Here is a 14,689-nt window from a genome sequence, read left to right on the forward strand (position 1 = left end):
TTTTTTAACACTTGCTTTCCCACAGATGTTTGCAGGTAGGGACTGCTATTTTCAACGCAGGGGGAATACTTATCCTCAACTCAAAAAAGAAGACACTCTTCCTACTCGTCCACTTTAAAAAGACCCAAACTTGACATGACTCCTGCAGGTCCAGCTCCCCCAGCAAGCACACCAGCCTCGCGGGGCGTCGGTCCGCAGGCGGTCACCGCTGATTGGCTGGTGCCGTGGGCGGGGGAAGCGCGGCCTTCCTCGGACAGTGGAGGGTGATTGGCTGCTGGAGACCCACCCCCTCGCCGATTGGGTGGCGGAAGCGAAGCCGGGGATTGGTGGAGCGCCGTAGGACTCGCTCACAGCTGCTGGGGCTCAGGTTCCCAGGACAAGGCCGAGATGGCGACTGTAGCTTGGATATTGGGTCGACGCGTGGCGAGCTGGAGGCCGCGGCCGCCACTGCAGCCGCTCGCCGGCCTGATTACCCAGCGGGCCAACTCGCTGTTGCCCGTGGACGATGCAATCAATGGGCTAAGCGAGGAGCAGAAGCAGGTAGGGAGCCTGACCCCCCTCCCGGCCCATTTTCCGTGCTCGGTGGTCTCCCTGGCGCTCTTCTACCCAGCGCCCACCCAGCCGCGGCGTGTGATCCGGGGGCTGTAGGAGCGCCAGCGCGGGGGCGGCCGCGGGCCCCAGTCTCCCCTCTGTGGCGGAAGCAAGGCCCGGTTGCCGGAGTTAGACGAGGAGTCGAGGATAGGAACGCTCCTGGGAGACCGGGGATGGTGGGGCGGGGGGTGTTTTGGTGGAGGATTGGCAGGACTACCCGCGTGCGGCAAAAGGGCCCTCAACCTGTCTGAAGTCTTCTTACACCTCAATACTGTCTACGGCTGTGGTTCTCAAACCTGGTTAATCATCACCACGGAATCTTTCAAATAAACACCTTGGGGGTGGAGTTGAAATTCACAGTGTATATAATTCTTCAACCTATCGGGTCAAACCACAAAGTTGAAAAAAAACTTGAAAGATGTTGTTACGAATGGGGCTGAACCAGAGCCATTCCTGGAGGAAGGAGACTGTTCACATGGACACTGGCTTGGAGTTCCCGGGGAATGTGATTCTCCTGTGGCTCTAAGCAAGTGCCTGAGCTTGCCCAGAACCCCAAAGTCCACTTGTATTTACAGTCAGCAGACAGAGCTTTGAATCACCTCAGGCAGAAAGTGTTCAATCCTAGTTCTCAAACTTTCCTGCCAAAAGGAGTTTCTAATCTCTTTTGAATAATCCCTTTTACCCAAAGGCTCAGGGACAAAAAGGAGCCTGACACGTGCCAGGAACTGAAGGGGGCGTGGCTGGAGCACAGTGAGTGGGGGATGAGAAAGGTACTGGGGAAGGTTGGATAGGCTGCAGGGGTCACCTCACACGGGGCCTTCCAGTCCTGGGTAAGGAGTTTGTCTTAATTTTTTTTAAATGGTTAATAAAAAAAGCATAGTTAATTTACAATGTGTTAGTTTCAGGTGTACAACAAAGTGATTCAGTTATACATATACATATATAAGGAGTTTGTCTTTTTTTTTTTTCTTGCGGAACGCGGGCCTCTCACTGTTGTGGCCTCTCCCATTGCAGAGCACAGGGTCCGGACGCGCAGACTCAGCGGCCATGGCGCACAGTAGCCGCTCCATGGCATGTGGGATCTTCCCGGACCGGGGCACGAACCCGTGTCCCCTGAATCGGCAGGCGGACTCTCAACCATTGCGCCACCAAGCAAGCCCAGGAGTTTGTCTTTTAAGGACAGTGGAAAGCCATGGAATGATTTATGTAGGGGAGTGACATTTAAGAAATAATCTTCAGGGACTTCCCTGGTGGTCCAGTGGTTAAGACTCTGCACTCCCAATGCAGGGGACCTGGGTTTGATCCCTGGTCAGGGAACTAGATCCCACAGGCTACAACTAAAAAATCCCCTATGCCGCAGCCAAATAAATAAATAAGAAATAATCCAAATAAAAAAATAATAATAATAAATAAATAAATAAAAGAAATAATCCAAATAAATAAATAAAATCCTAATAAATAAATAAAAGCCAAATAAATAAATAAATAAAAAGAAATAATCTTCAGAAAGAGAGGGGAAGATCATCTCTGAGGAAGCATAAACTGGTGGGGCCTCTAGGTTTCAGTTTGATGCTCTTTGGTGAGGCTACTTGTGTCCCGTTTCCCTGAAGGTGTCCTCAGTAGTGGAGACGCTGTCCTCAGGGGCAATTATGTACCGTTTCAGCAGCATCTGTCCACATCTCTCCCTCTAGCTTCGTCAGACCATGGCTAAATTCCTTCAGGAGCATCTAGCACCCCATGCCCAGGAGATTGATCGGAGCAATGAGTTCAAGAACCTGCGAGTGAGTAGTGGGGCCCACTCTGAGGGGCACGGGGGGCAGACTGGGAGCTGGGCGGGGATGGCCTGGGAATTGTACTGCTGCCTGGCAGAGCTCTCATAGTCTTCTGGTAAATGAAAGCCCCCTAAGAATGCAGCCCCTTTCTGTGAAGCCCTTGGGTCTTGTTGTTCCAGATATGCCAGGCCCCTGTGACTGTCTGCTTTCTCACAACTCACTATACTCACTCCATTCTGTTGGCAGGAGTTTTGGAAGCAGCTGGGGAACCTGGGGGTCTTGGGTGTCACAGCCCCTGGTGAGTATGGTTTCTTTCCCTACAGAGAACTTGTCTTGCATGCCCTTTAAAACCATTCCCAAAAGAAACAGGAAAGGAGAAGAAAGATCATACTCGGAGAAACCAGAGTCTCTTCCCACTTGGAGCTGAGAAAGTGCCCAGTGACTGTCAACCCAGAGAAGAGTAAACTCTTCTGTGTCTTTAGGCAGTGATGTTAACAAGGCAAAGAATTTAGGTCTGTGTGGTTCACTTGGGTCACCCAGTGCATGCTTAACAAGTTCCCCCAGGTGATCTGGGGAGTTTAGAAAACTCCAGATCAAGCAGTGGTCTGAGTACCTCAGTCTTACTGCCTCGCATAATCCCTAGGCTCTGCCCTACCAGTAGCATCGAGGCAGTACCACTCAGGACAGTGTGTTCCTATGGGGGACGCCTGTGTTCTCTGCCCACAGCTGGGCCCTAGAGCTCATCTGGAAGCAGACGGAGGTAGAGGGGAGAGGGATGCCTGTCTGAGCCTCCACAGTGAGGTGGCCAGATGATGTATTTAACAGGTTGTCCCTGGGCCTGTCCAGAGTCCCCTGTGGGTCTTGCTACTTGTTTCCAGGGGGAGAGGGCAGGGAGCTGGTGGGCTTTGTCTCAGATGTTGGCCTCTAGAGCAAAGGCCAGGCCTGGCTTGCGGTACCTTGTAAAGAGGTGAGCCTATGGCCTCGCCAGCCAAAGCCTGGACAGCCCACCCTACTTTGGCCTGTGTTCAGTGGGCATTAGAGTAGCGGTGGACCACAGTATTCTCTCCTTACGTCCTCCCCTCACCACTTGGAGACAGTTCCTGGGATTTAAGCTGATCGTACAAAGTTACATCATGAGTAATGAGGTAACCACTTAAAAATTAATTTAGACTATCTTAACGTACAATAGTAGGGGGAAGGTTGCTGGGAACTCTCAAACAAGACTCTTTCTCCCATTGTGTCTTGGGGGTTTATGAGCCCCCATAAAGAATATTCTTCTGAATCAGATGCTAGTTAATGGAAGAAAGAGGCAGTTAGGAATCAGATGAAAACCCTATCCAGGGACAACCTTGAAAAAAAAGCCAGATATGAGTTCTGGTTTCCACATGGTGTCCTGGTAGCAGTTTCTAACGTTACCCGCCCGTGGGCTTTCCTTCCTGGAGTCGTGCAGGTGGGGCTAACCCTTCCCTAGAGCCAAGGACCAGCCTGACTTCTTGGTCAGAGTGAACATACACAGAGGGCCTTGCCAGGGTTTACCCAGACAGCAGGGCGGAGGGAGGGGAGGCTGGCACCAGGTGACCCAGCCTCTTTGATTTTGATGTTTGGGATAAAGCAGGAGTTGCAATGACTGTTTTCTGAACCATGCCTCAGCTGACCAGAGGCAGCAGCAGGCAAAACCAATTCTGTGAGCTTGCGAGCAGGGTCCACAGCATCCGCCTGTTGACCTTGCTAGAGGGAACTTGGAATAGGTGCTATAAGAGTGTTCCTCTACTGCAAATAAATGTAAGATTCCTCTCAGTGTCCTCATTTAACCGGGCTGCCTTTTCCACTCCCCTGCGCCCCCCACCCCGACCCCTAGTTCAGTATGGTGGCTCTGGCCTGGGCTACCTGGAACACGTGCTGGTGATGGAGGAGATATCCCGAGTCTCTGGAGCAGTGGGTCTCAGTTACGGTGCCCACTCCAACCTCTGCCTCAACCAAATTGTTCGTAATGGAAACGAGGCCCAGAAGGAGAAGTACCTCCCCAAGGTGAGGAAATGGGGATGGAGAAACACGCTGATCGCATGGTGCAACCACCAGCCATGAGGCTTCTCCCCCATTGGGGAGGGCTGGTCAGCCTTGCTTTCTGTAGCATGCTGCTGCCCTGAAACTGATAGGGGTAGGAAGGGGTCAGGGATTTGTTTTAAAATACTTCAGTCAGGGCTTCCCTGGTGGTGCAGTGGTTAAGAATATGCCTGTCAATGCAGGGGACACGGGTTAGAGCCCTGGTCCGAGAAGCTCCCACGTGCCGTGGAGCAGCTAAGCCCGTGCGCCACAACTACTGAGCCTGCGCTCTAGAGCCCGCGAGCCACAACTACTGAAGCCTGCGTGCCTAGAGCCCGTGCTCCACAACAAGAGAAGCCACCGCAATGAGAAGCCCGCGCACTGCAACGAAGAGTAGCCCCTGTTCTCCGCAACTAGAGAAATCCCGGGCAGCAAAGAAGGCCCAACTCAGCCAAAAATAAATTAAGAAAATAAAAAACTAAAATATGACACTAAAAAAAGAATAAAATACTTCAATCAAAAAAATTAAAAATAGGAACTTCCCTGGTGGTCCAGTGGTTAAGATTCCGTGCTTCCAATGCAGGGGGCGTGGGTTCCATTCCTGGTCGGGGACTCTCAAGCCGCATGGCACAGACAAAAAACAAATTAAAAATAGGGCCAGAACCCCTGAGTCAGTCACTGGACAACATTTACTGGGCATTTTAAGAAATGAAAGCCTAGGACTAGCTTCCCTTGCAAAGGGAATGGGCATAGAAGAGAAAGCTTCAGGCTTGTGGCTATGGGGCTTCTCTTCTAGGACTTTACCTATGCCCGGATCTGAAAGAAGTTGGAAGGGGTGTCATGTGACCAGGCAAGACATGGTATCAGTGAGCCCCTGTAGGGTATTTCTGAAGTCATAACAAGGTCCTTTGGGGTTTTCCTTGCAGCTGATCAGCGGTGAATACGTCGGAGCCCTGGCCATGAGTGAGACAAATGCTGGCTCCGATGTTGTCTCCATGAAGCTGAAAGCAGAAAAGAAAGGTGAGGATCCCCTTGATTTGAGAGCTGGAGTGGGCAGAGGGACAGACCTTCGAGGTGAGGGAGCAGTGACTGGAGGTGGCCTCTGCTGGGTTTCTAGAAGCACTTGCCAGCTGGACAGCTTTTTGGTCAACAGAAGGTCTGGAGAACTGACTGGCTGAGACAGGCCCATACAGCTTATGCAAGTAGCCAACTTCCTATCCTTAGGAGACCACTATGTCCTGAATGGCAACAAATTCTGGATCACCAATGGCCCTGATGCTGATGTCCTTATTGTCTATGCCAAGACAGATCTGGCTGCTGTGCCAGCTTCTCGGGGCATCACAGCCTTCATTGTGGAGAAGGTGAGTGTAGGGGAGTGTATGGCGGGAGGCTTTTATCTCCTGAAAGTGGCACCAGAGATGACCTCCTTCGGGTGATTGCAAAGACCATCAGGGTTGTGTGCTCTGCCAAGGCTCCCTCCTGGGATGGGGCTGAGGCGGGAATGGAGACTGAAAGGAGGGTGGCCAAAAAGTGGAATTCAGGGAGGAGGGGTCAAGTCTGAGGACGGTGGAGCCATCCACAGAGCCGGGCTGTCCGGAGGTCCAGGAAGATGAGGACTGAAGGGAGGCCACCAGCTTTGACAATCAGGGTGTCACTGGTGGACTTGGAGAGAGCAGCCATGGGAGCCCAAGGTATGAGTGAGGATGCAGGTGGAGACCGGAGACTGCACCTTCCAAGTCTTGTCAGTAAAAACACAAGGGAGACAGCAGGAGTTAGAATGAAAAGTTGGGAGTTTCAGTTTGCTTTTAGGAATGGGAGAGAACTGAGCAAATTTTTTGGTAAAGAGAAAAGAAAATAGGAGAAGGAGAAAGTGAGATGCATGAGAGAGAGTGAGCAAAGCACAATGGTGAGTTGAGGGAGAAGAGGCACGGGTGGGGGATGGTGATGGTGATGGTGGAGGAACCATCTGCCTAATGGTCATGAAGTAGGAGGCCAGGGCCCCTGGGAGGGCAGGGGGACCACGGGAGCAGGGGAGTTGGTAGAGAGTTTCGTGAATGAGTGTTTTAAAGATTTGCAGTACCCTCCATAAGGAGAGGGAGAGAGTGTTTCGGAATGGGACTGGAGGACAAGAAAAGTGAGTAGCCCAAAGGGCGTGGCTGAGATGGGAACTCTCCAGGTTGAGTCACGCTGCTCTCATCTCCTAGAGGAGAGGGAAGCAACACCTGGCAGTGCTCTGATGGGCATATGCCAACGCGTTCTGCATCTGATTAGTCCAGGTCAGAGCACACAGGTGGTTGAGTTGATCCCTGGGTGGGACTCCATTAGGTACAGGTGGCAGAGGAACAAGGGGGCAAAGGAATTGAGTGGGCTGGGGAGAGTGTCTTAGAAGTGATTTCCTGGGGCTTCCCTCGTGGCACAGTGGTTGAGAATCCGCCTGCCGACGCAGGGGACACGGGCTTGAGCCCTGGTCCGGGAAGATCCCACATGCCGCAGAGCAACTAAGCCCATGTGCCACAGCTACTGAGCCTGCGCTCTAGAGCCCGCAAGCCACAACTACTGAGCCCGCGTGCTGCAACTACTGAAGCCCACGCGCCTAGAGCCCGTGTTCTGCAACAAGAGAAGCCACAGCAATGAGAAGCCCACGCACCGCAACGAAGAGTAGCCCCCCTCGCCGCAACTAGAGAAAGCCTGTGCGCAGCAACAAAGACCCAACACAGCCAATAAAAATAAATTAAAATTTTAAAAAATCTTTAAAAAAAAAAAAAAGAAGTGATTTCCCCCAAGGAAGGGAACCAAAGCCAGGAAGGGTCAGAAGGGCGCCGGGGATCTGGCATTTCACTGGGAAAGAACCAGTCTCCCGAGAACTGGGGAGAATGCAGCCAGCAGCAGGGGAGGCTGGGGTGGAGTGTCAGGGCAGCGCCTCCAGAAATGGGGTGGTTGCATACAGAGTGAGTAGACGCTGGTGTATCAGGCAAATACAGGGACTGGATGGAAAGATGGTTACTTCCCAGGGGTTTCCCTTTTCTTGGCCCCCTTGGGGACTGCTCTGTAATCAGGGCCACCTTTTATTCCCATAAAGGGTATGCCAGGCTTCAGCACCTCCAAGAAGCTGGACAAGCTGGGGATGAGGGGCTCTAACACCTGCGAGCTAATCTTTGAGGACTGCGAGGTTCCTGGTGAGTCTCTGAGAACGAGGGAGCCCCTGTCCTGACCCCATCACACGCTGAGAAAGCCCGTCTCGGGCTTGGAGAGCCTCACCATTGTTAGCTCACCAATGGTACGTGGCCAGACAGTGGGCCTGCCACTGTGCCCTTGCCCACTGGCCCATAGGTGTTGGTTTCAATCTGGACAGCTGTCCTTCCCGGCCAGAGCTCCTGCAGCTGTATGCCCTACTGTGGCTTCAGGGAAGGGTGGTGTTCCCTATGTGGACCACACACTGTGCCTGGGGCTGGTATTCCAGTATCTGGAGTAGAAAGGTAAGATCTGCCCTTACCCACTCACGTCCTTCAGACGTCCTTGTATGTACAATTGCCTGTACAGCCTGTGTGAGGTATTCATTAACAATGCTAGAAAAAACATCTAAATAAACTGATGGAAGCTGGACTCGGTGAAGGGAAGGCAGTTCAGTTTATAGGTATTTCTCCTCTGAAGTGTAAGTGCAAGTGTGCCACATCATGAGAGAACCAGCACGCCTGTCACGCGCTGATGAGACGGAAGGCACAGATTGGATCACCAGTTAGGATGGTTCTGTGTCTCAGCCATAAACCATCCCTCTGCCCCACGATCCGCCACCTGAGAAAAGTGTGCTTTAGTCATAAGGAGCATCTAGGGAGGGACGATCAGTGCAGAGCCTTCTTTGTCGGCAAGGAAAAAACTCCACTAGCATTAAAGACAGGTCAGTGGTGTCAACTCTTTGCACTCAGCTTCCTGCCCACACCTCCCCAGGCCATCCAGTGTCCTTGCTTCCTGGGTGGGGAGGTGCTCAGCAGTTTCTGTCACCAGCACCGAATGGCCCATCTCCTGGACAGGCTCTTCCATGGACCACCCAGGGGAGGGTGGAGGGTAGTATTAACCAGAGCAGACTCAACCTGGGGGAAAGAGTAATTCTCTGGTTCCTTTATGGGCACAAGTGTGTTAAAAAGAAAAATTGGGAGAGGTTGGATGACTTCTAGACCAAACTAGCTTTTCTTCTTTCCCACCCAAGGCAGCTCAAGAAGAGAAGGGGAGGATCTAAGGATTGGGCCTGTGTGTCTGGTCTTGGGGATGGTGCGTGTGTTGGGGGCAGGGTGAGGGGAGCATGTCCCCACTAGCAAACTCCACTTCTGACTGGAAGTGGTAAACTCCATCCTTTTCCTCACCTGGAGCCCTAGTTGAAGGTCAGGTAACATATTTTAATGCCTTGTGAGAGAGCCACGTTACTAAACCCAGCAACTTTTCTAAAAGCGAGGAGGCTGTGGACAGCCCCCTTGCCCCTGACCAGCACTTTTCCCTGCAGCTGCCAACGTCCTGGGCCATCGAAGTAAGGGCGTCTACGTGCTGATGAGTGGGCTGGACCTGGAGCGGCTGGTGCTGGCCGGTGGGCCCCTCGGGTGAGTGTGAGGCTCGGGGTGGGGGTGGGGGAGCTGGGCTCTTGTAGCAGGTGGGGCCGCAGCCCTCCCTTGGGGCCGATGGGAGCCTGTACCTTATCTCCTGGACACAAAAAATTACCTTTCCTCTCACGTTTACTTTCTTTGCACTGAAGGCAAGTATCACTGGGTGACAGACACAAGGCCTGAGGAGCCACCCTGCTTAGTTACTCAGATGTGAAGCAAGACGCCTGAGCTCTAACCATCTACGAAGGGTCCCGCCACTCCGCCTGGTCTCAGGGGAAGGGGCACTGACTGCCGGGCAGTCAGCGCGGTGACTGAGCAGGGCTGACAAGGGTCCTCACGCTCCTTTTCTCCTCCCTGGGACGCCAGCTCCTTGTCTTGCTGGGCTGCCCCCCAGGCCTTTCCACACTAGCATTTGCCCCCCAACCAGCAATGGGGTAACAGCGAGGCCCCTCGCCAGCGTTCTCTCCTTCCCGCAGGATCATGCAGGCCATCCTCGACCACGCTATTCCCTACCTACACGTGAGGGAAGCCTTTGGCCAGAAGATCGGCCACTTCCAGGTGAGTGGAATGGTTTTGTTAAGATGTACTCTTTCGTTGGGTTCAGGTTTTCTTTAACAAATGAACAAATAGGGCACTTGCTGTGGGCATTTACTATCCTTCGTCAAAAAAATGAGTTTGAGGGACTTCCCTGGTGGCACAGTGGTTGGGAATCCGCCTGCCAGTGCAGGGGACATGGGTTCGAGCCCTGGTCTGGGAAGATCCCACATGCCGTGGAGCAACTAAGCCCGTGTGCCACAACTGCTGAGCCTGTGCTCTAGGGCCAATGAGCCACAGCTGCTGAAGCCCGCGTGCCACAACTACTGAAACCCCAGTGCCTAGAGCCCGTGCTCTGCAACGAGAGAAGCCACAGCAATGAGGAGCCCGCACACCACAATGTAGAGTAGCACCCGCTCGCCCCAACTAGAGAAAGCCCATGTGCAGCAACAAAGACCCGACACAGCCAAAAATAAATAATAAATAAATTTAAAAAAAAAAATGAGTTTGAGGGAATGCCCTGGCGGTCCAGTGGTTGGGACTCCGTGCTTCCACTGCAGGGGGCCCAGGCTTGATCCCTGGTGGGGGAACTAAGATCCCGCAAGCCTCAAGCCTCGTGGCGTGGCCAAAAAAACAAAAAAATGAGCGAATGCTTGGGGCGCAGGCTTCCTCAGCATGCTACCTGGCTTTGAAAGCTGTCAGGCAGTTCATCTCCTGTCACCCCCCTTCCTGTTTGAGATGAATGAATGAGGCATTGTAGGATTGGAGGGTGAAGGGAGCAGATTGTGGGGAGGGAGTAGCATGTTGAGTCACACTTTCTGGGCTGCGGGACGGTCGGTAATGAGGGTCGTGTGAGTGGAGGGCCAGGTCCACAATGCAGCAGCTGCTCTCTGGCCTTAACTCCAGACCTGCTACCATGTCTGTCATCCTAAGCAAGTCCCACCACCTCCTCTCTGTGCCCCGGGTCCCCATTCCTGGCTGTCAGGTTGCTACTGCTGACCTACTTTTGGTAACTAGGGAATGATTCTGAGAAGAGCGTGTCTCCGCCACACTGACCTGTGGGCTCCCTTTGTGTGCAGTTGATGCAGGGGAAGATGGCAGACATGTACACCCGCCTCATGGCCTGTCGGCAGTACGTCTACAATGTCGCCAAGGCCTGTGATGAGGGCTACTGCACTGCCAAGGTAAGGGCTGGGCCCAGAGGAGAGCGCGCCGGGGCAGGGGTGGCTGCTGGGCCCCCTCCCCTCCATGTGGCCCCGGCGGGGGCCCTGCTGACACGGAACCTCCTCCCACAGGACTGCGCTGGGGTGATTCTTTACTCAGCCGAGTGCGCCACACAGGTAGCCCTGGACGGCATCCAGTGTTTGGGTGAGCGGCCCCCACTCCTCACCCTGTGCTTCAGCTGAGCTGCACCCTTAGGTTCCTCCTGCCCCAGTTACTGGGAGGACATGGAAAAGCAAAGAAGAAAACTGCCAGAGGCCACAGGTTGCTACTGTCTCCAGTAGTGCCCCCCTCTTACCCTCCCAGCCTCGTCCTATGGGCACTGGGGAGTGGGGAAGAGGAGACGCCTCAGAGGTGGAACAGCCTCACTTCAATGCCGCATAGTGGTTGAGAGCACAGGCTTGAGCCAGACGGCCTAGGTTCAAATCCTGGCTCTACCACTGACCAGCTTTGTGACTTGTGCAAATTACTTCACCTCTCTGGGCCTGGCCCCCAGTAAGTGCTATGCAGTAGTTTCTTGTCCCCCTTCTCCATGTTTGCCAGTGGTTCTCCCCTACCTTTGCCTGGCATCCTCAGCACTCTGAGTGGACTTCCGGCCTCCTGTCCACCCTCCCCACAATTAGGTAATCCCCACCCCATCCCTCTCACCACCTTTTTTTTTTTTTTAATTTATTTTTGGCTGTGTTGGATCTTCGTTGCTGTGCGCGGGCTTTCTCTAGTTGCGGTGAGCGGGGGCTACTCTTCGTTGCAGTGCGCAGGTTTCTCATTGCGGTGGCTTCTCTTGTTGCAGAACACGGGCTCTAGGCGCATGGGCTTCACTAGTTGCAGCACACGGGCTCAGTAGTTGTGGCTCATGGGCTCTAGAGCGCAGGCTCAGTAGTTGTGGCGCATGGGCTTAGCTGCTCTGTGGCATGTGGATCTTCCCAGACCAGGGCTCGAACCCGTGTCCCCTGCATTGGCAGGCGGATTCTTAACCACTGCGCCACCAGGGAAACCTCTCATCACCTTTTGCTGCTTCTCTTCAATCAGTCTCTCCTCCTAGCCCATTTCTATGTATTTGATCTTCTGTTTGCTTTCCTCGCTTTGCCCACTGCCCATCACTTTTCCTGTTGTCCTTTCTTCTGTGCCCAAACCATGGCTGCAGGTGGCAATGGCTACATCAATGACTTCCCCATGGGCCGCTTTCTGAGAGATGCCAAGCTGTATGAGATCGGGGCTGGGACCAGTGAGGTGAGGCGGCTAGTCATCGGCAGAGCCTTCAACGCAGAATTCCACTAACTCCAAGACACTTCATCCCCTTTCCCAGCACCTAGAGGCCTTTCTCTGGAAGGAGAGACGCGGCAGCTCTTCTCCAGGCAGGCCCTGCCCACCGGCCCAGGGAAAGTGTGCAGCAGCTTAACATGGACTCCTCAGGAAGCATGCTGGCTTTTCTGGGGCTCAGTGGGAGGGCTTTGGTGACTCTGCGCCCTTGCTCTCTAACTTCAAGCCTGATGCCCCACCCCCGCTCCCAGGGTGGGCACCTTTTTTCCTGGTGAGCCTCTGCCAGGGAACTCTGCTCAAGTACACAAGAAGCGTTGCCCCTCTCCTTCATTTGAACTTGGTAGCGTCTTTTCTTTCTGGGGAAAAATACCCCCCAAACCTAGCCTCTGTTTCTGCCAATTTCTAGAGGCATCAGCTCTCAGCAGCTTGTGAGTGGGCACCCCCTCTGCAGCAACCCCTCCATCCCTCATTCTTTAAGCTGAAATCCTACCACTGGGGTAGAGGTCTGGAAATAGGCATCTCAGAACACCTGTGCCACCCAGAGTCCACGGTGGGGCAGAGGTCAGCGTGCTCGTGAAGGACGGGGCTCAATGCCTCCAGCACAACGCTGCCACCGCCACCGTCCAGTCCTGGCCATGTGACAGCCCACAGCTGACTGGGCAGCAGGCCTGGGTTGGCTGGCTTAACTCCAGCCAAGGCTGCCTGCATACATTTCTCTGGACACCCTATGGCTAATTTTGTTACAACTGCACAGTGGCTGCTGCCATTTTGTATTAAACATTTCGTGAAGCAAACCCATCTGCTTCTAAACTGGTGTTTTGGGGGAGAAGCAGTCTACTTGCTACTGCCTTCTGTCTGGCTCCAGCCCTATGTCCTTGGAGAGTGGCTGGTCCGGGTCCTGCTTCTGGCCCTTCAGCCTGCTCATTGGTGATAGGGGACACAGGGGTGGAATCAGCCCTTAGGATAGAGGAGTTCTCAACCTCCCTTTTCCAGATCTCCCAGTGATTTTTTAAAGAAAGGAGGGAGCGGTAAGAGTCTTGGAGCTAGAAGGAAGCTCGTAAGTTTCTGGAAACCATCCCCATGTTTAAGATCAAGACAATTTGATTTTCCCAAGGTCAGAACTGGAGCTAGAATCCAGATCAGCAGAAATAGGGGTTCTGGGAATGCCAGGCTGGGGCCCTACTACATGGCCGCCTGGATGGAGCACAGCGAGAGTGGGACAGTTTTGGGTTGTCCCACCCCATCTAATTCCCTAAAAGAGAACTGGTTTTCTTGGCCCTCAGCCCAGCAGCGCCTGTTCTGACTTTCGGTCCTGGCCTATAGCCAAGAGCTGTTCCCAGCCTGATGCTTGTGACAGGTGGAGCTAGCTCCTTACCAGCCCCAGCCCAGTCCTATCCTGAGGGGCTTGTGGCCCTGTCCCTTCACTTCCCCACCCTGCTCCCTACTACGTTGGAGATGAATGTGGCTAAAATGGTGGTCTTGCTGGTTATAAAGTGTAGCTGGAACGAACAGCCCGAAGACGTTCAGAATGGGATGCTTCATCCAGTCAGTGTGGGTAACAGAGCTCTGCCACCAACTTGGGGAGGATGATTATTCTCCCAATGCTATATGTGAAACAGAAATGTTATAAAATAAAGCCACAAAAGTGTAGCCTGAGTCATGAATGATGGGAGAGCAGGGGGCACTGGTTCTTGGTATTTGGGGTTGTTATGTGCATTGTGCAACTCTGCAGTACCAGCTCCCAGCACCACTCCTTCCTGGGGCTGCCTCATTCCACTCCAGTTTTAGGCAGGTCATTATCAGCCCAGCTCCCCTGTTGACTACCATGCCATTCTTTGTTCTCCTACTGTTTGCCCCGTCGGATGGCAACAGAAGCTAAGAGAATGGTTTTCCAAGTGTGGTCTGGGCACACCCTTTATCAGAATTTAGCAACCTGTAAAAAACCCAGATTCCTGGATGGGCCCCAGACCTAATCACATCCCCAGGGGTAATTATAAAGCACAGGCAACCTTTTAGAACAGCTGATCTGGGGCCTAGAGGACACACCTCCAGAGGCCTGAGTCCTAATTCTAAACCCATATAACCTGGTAATGACAATCGCTCACCTATATAGACCTCTCAAGTCTCATACTGACATATTAGCTCCTTTATCCCGACAACCCGGTGCAGGAGACAAGGTTGCGCAGGGCCCACTTCCTGAAGACCGGTGAGTTGCCCACGGTACCCGAAAAAACGCTAGGTGAACCGGCAACGCCCAGACGTGGAGCCAGCCCTGGCGTCAGCTAGGCGTTGGGGCTGAGAAAGGGCGCCTCTTTTTTATTTGGGGGCGGACGCCCAGTCCACGCCCCGCCCGGCTAACCCAGGACCGTTAGCCGCGACCCCCAGCCTAGGACAGGTCCAGGGTCCAGGGTCCTCCCTCTGTCCCCCTCCCCCGAGGCGCCGCACTCGCGGCGGACCCCAGCTCGGGCTCGGGCGCGGTTCCGTGGGTCCTGCGTGGAGCTCGCCTGACCCCTGCCGGCCGCCCGCCGCAAAGGCAGGGTGCTCTGGACTGGAGGCTCGCAGTCTTGTATTTCAGGATGCACAGGGCTCAGCGACGTTTTCTTCTGCCAAATGAGGACATTAACGGGGGGAAAAGCCGGCTACTCTCCATCTGTATCGTTTCATACAAGAAAGGCC

At 53.6% G+C, this 14,689-nt stretch overlaps 1 protein-coding gene across 2 annotated transcripts; it reads left to right on the forward strand.

Annotated features, from left to right (window-relative positions):
* The first annotated feature begins 348 nt into the window (after positions 1–348).
* Positions 349–13,648, forward strand: IVD (isovaleryl-CoA dehydrogenase). Of its 2 annotated transcripts, none has more exons than XM_082648967.1 (12): positions 349–540; positions 2,283–2,372; positions 2,610–2,661; positions 4,222–4,391; positions 5,333–5,426; positions 5,631–5,767; positions 7,486–7,582; positions 8,902–8,995; positions 9,475–9,556; positions 10,612–10,716; positions 10,828–10,900; positions 11,898–13,648. In XM_082648967.1, exons 1-12 carry the CDS (start codon positions 388–390, stop codon positions 12,029–12,031), a joined length of 1,281 nt encoding a protein of 426 aa, XP_082505093.1. In that variant the 5' UTR covers positions 349–387; the 3' UTR covers positions 12,032–13,648. The 2 variants fall into 2 exon arrangements, with proteins under 2 accessions (XP_082505093.1, XP_082505094.1); XM_082648968.1 differs by having other exon boundaries at positions 10,828–10,872.
* The last annotated feature ends 1,041 nt before the right edge of the window (positions 13,649–14,689 follow it).

Source organism: Grampus griseus (genome assembly GCF_964374135.1).
Source record: "Grampus griseus genome assembly, chromosome: 2".
Taxonomy (NCBI): domain Eukaryota; kingdom Metazoa; phylum Chordata; class Mammalia; order Artiodactyla; family Delphinidae; genus Grampus; species Grampus griseus.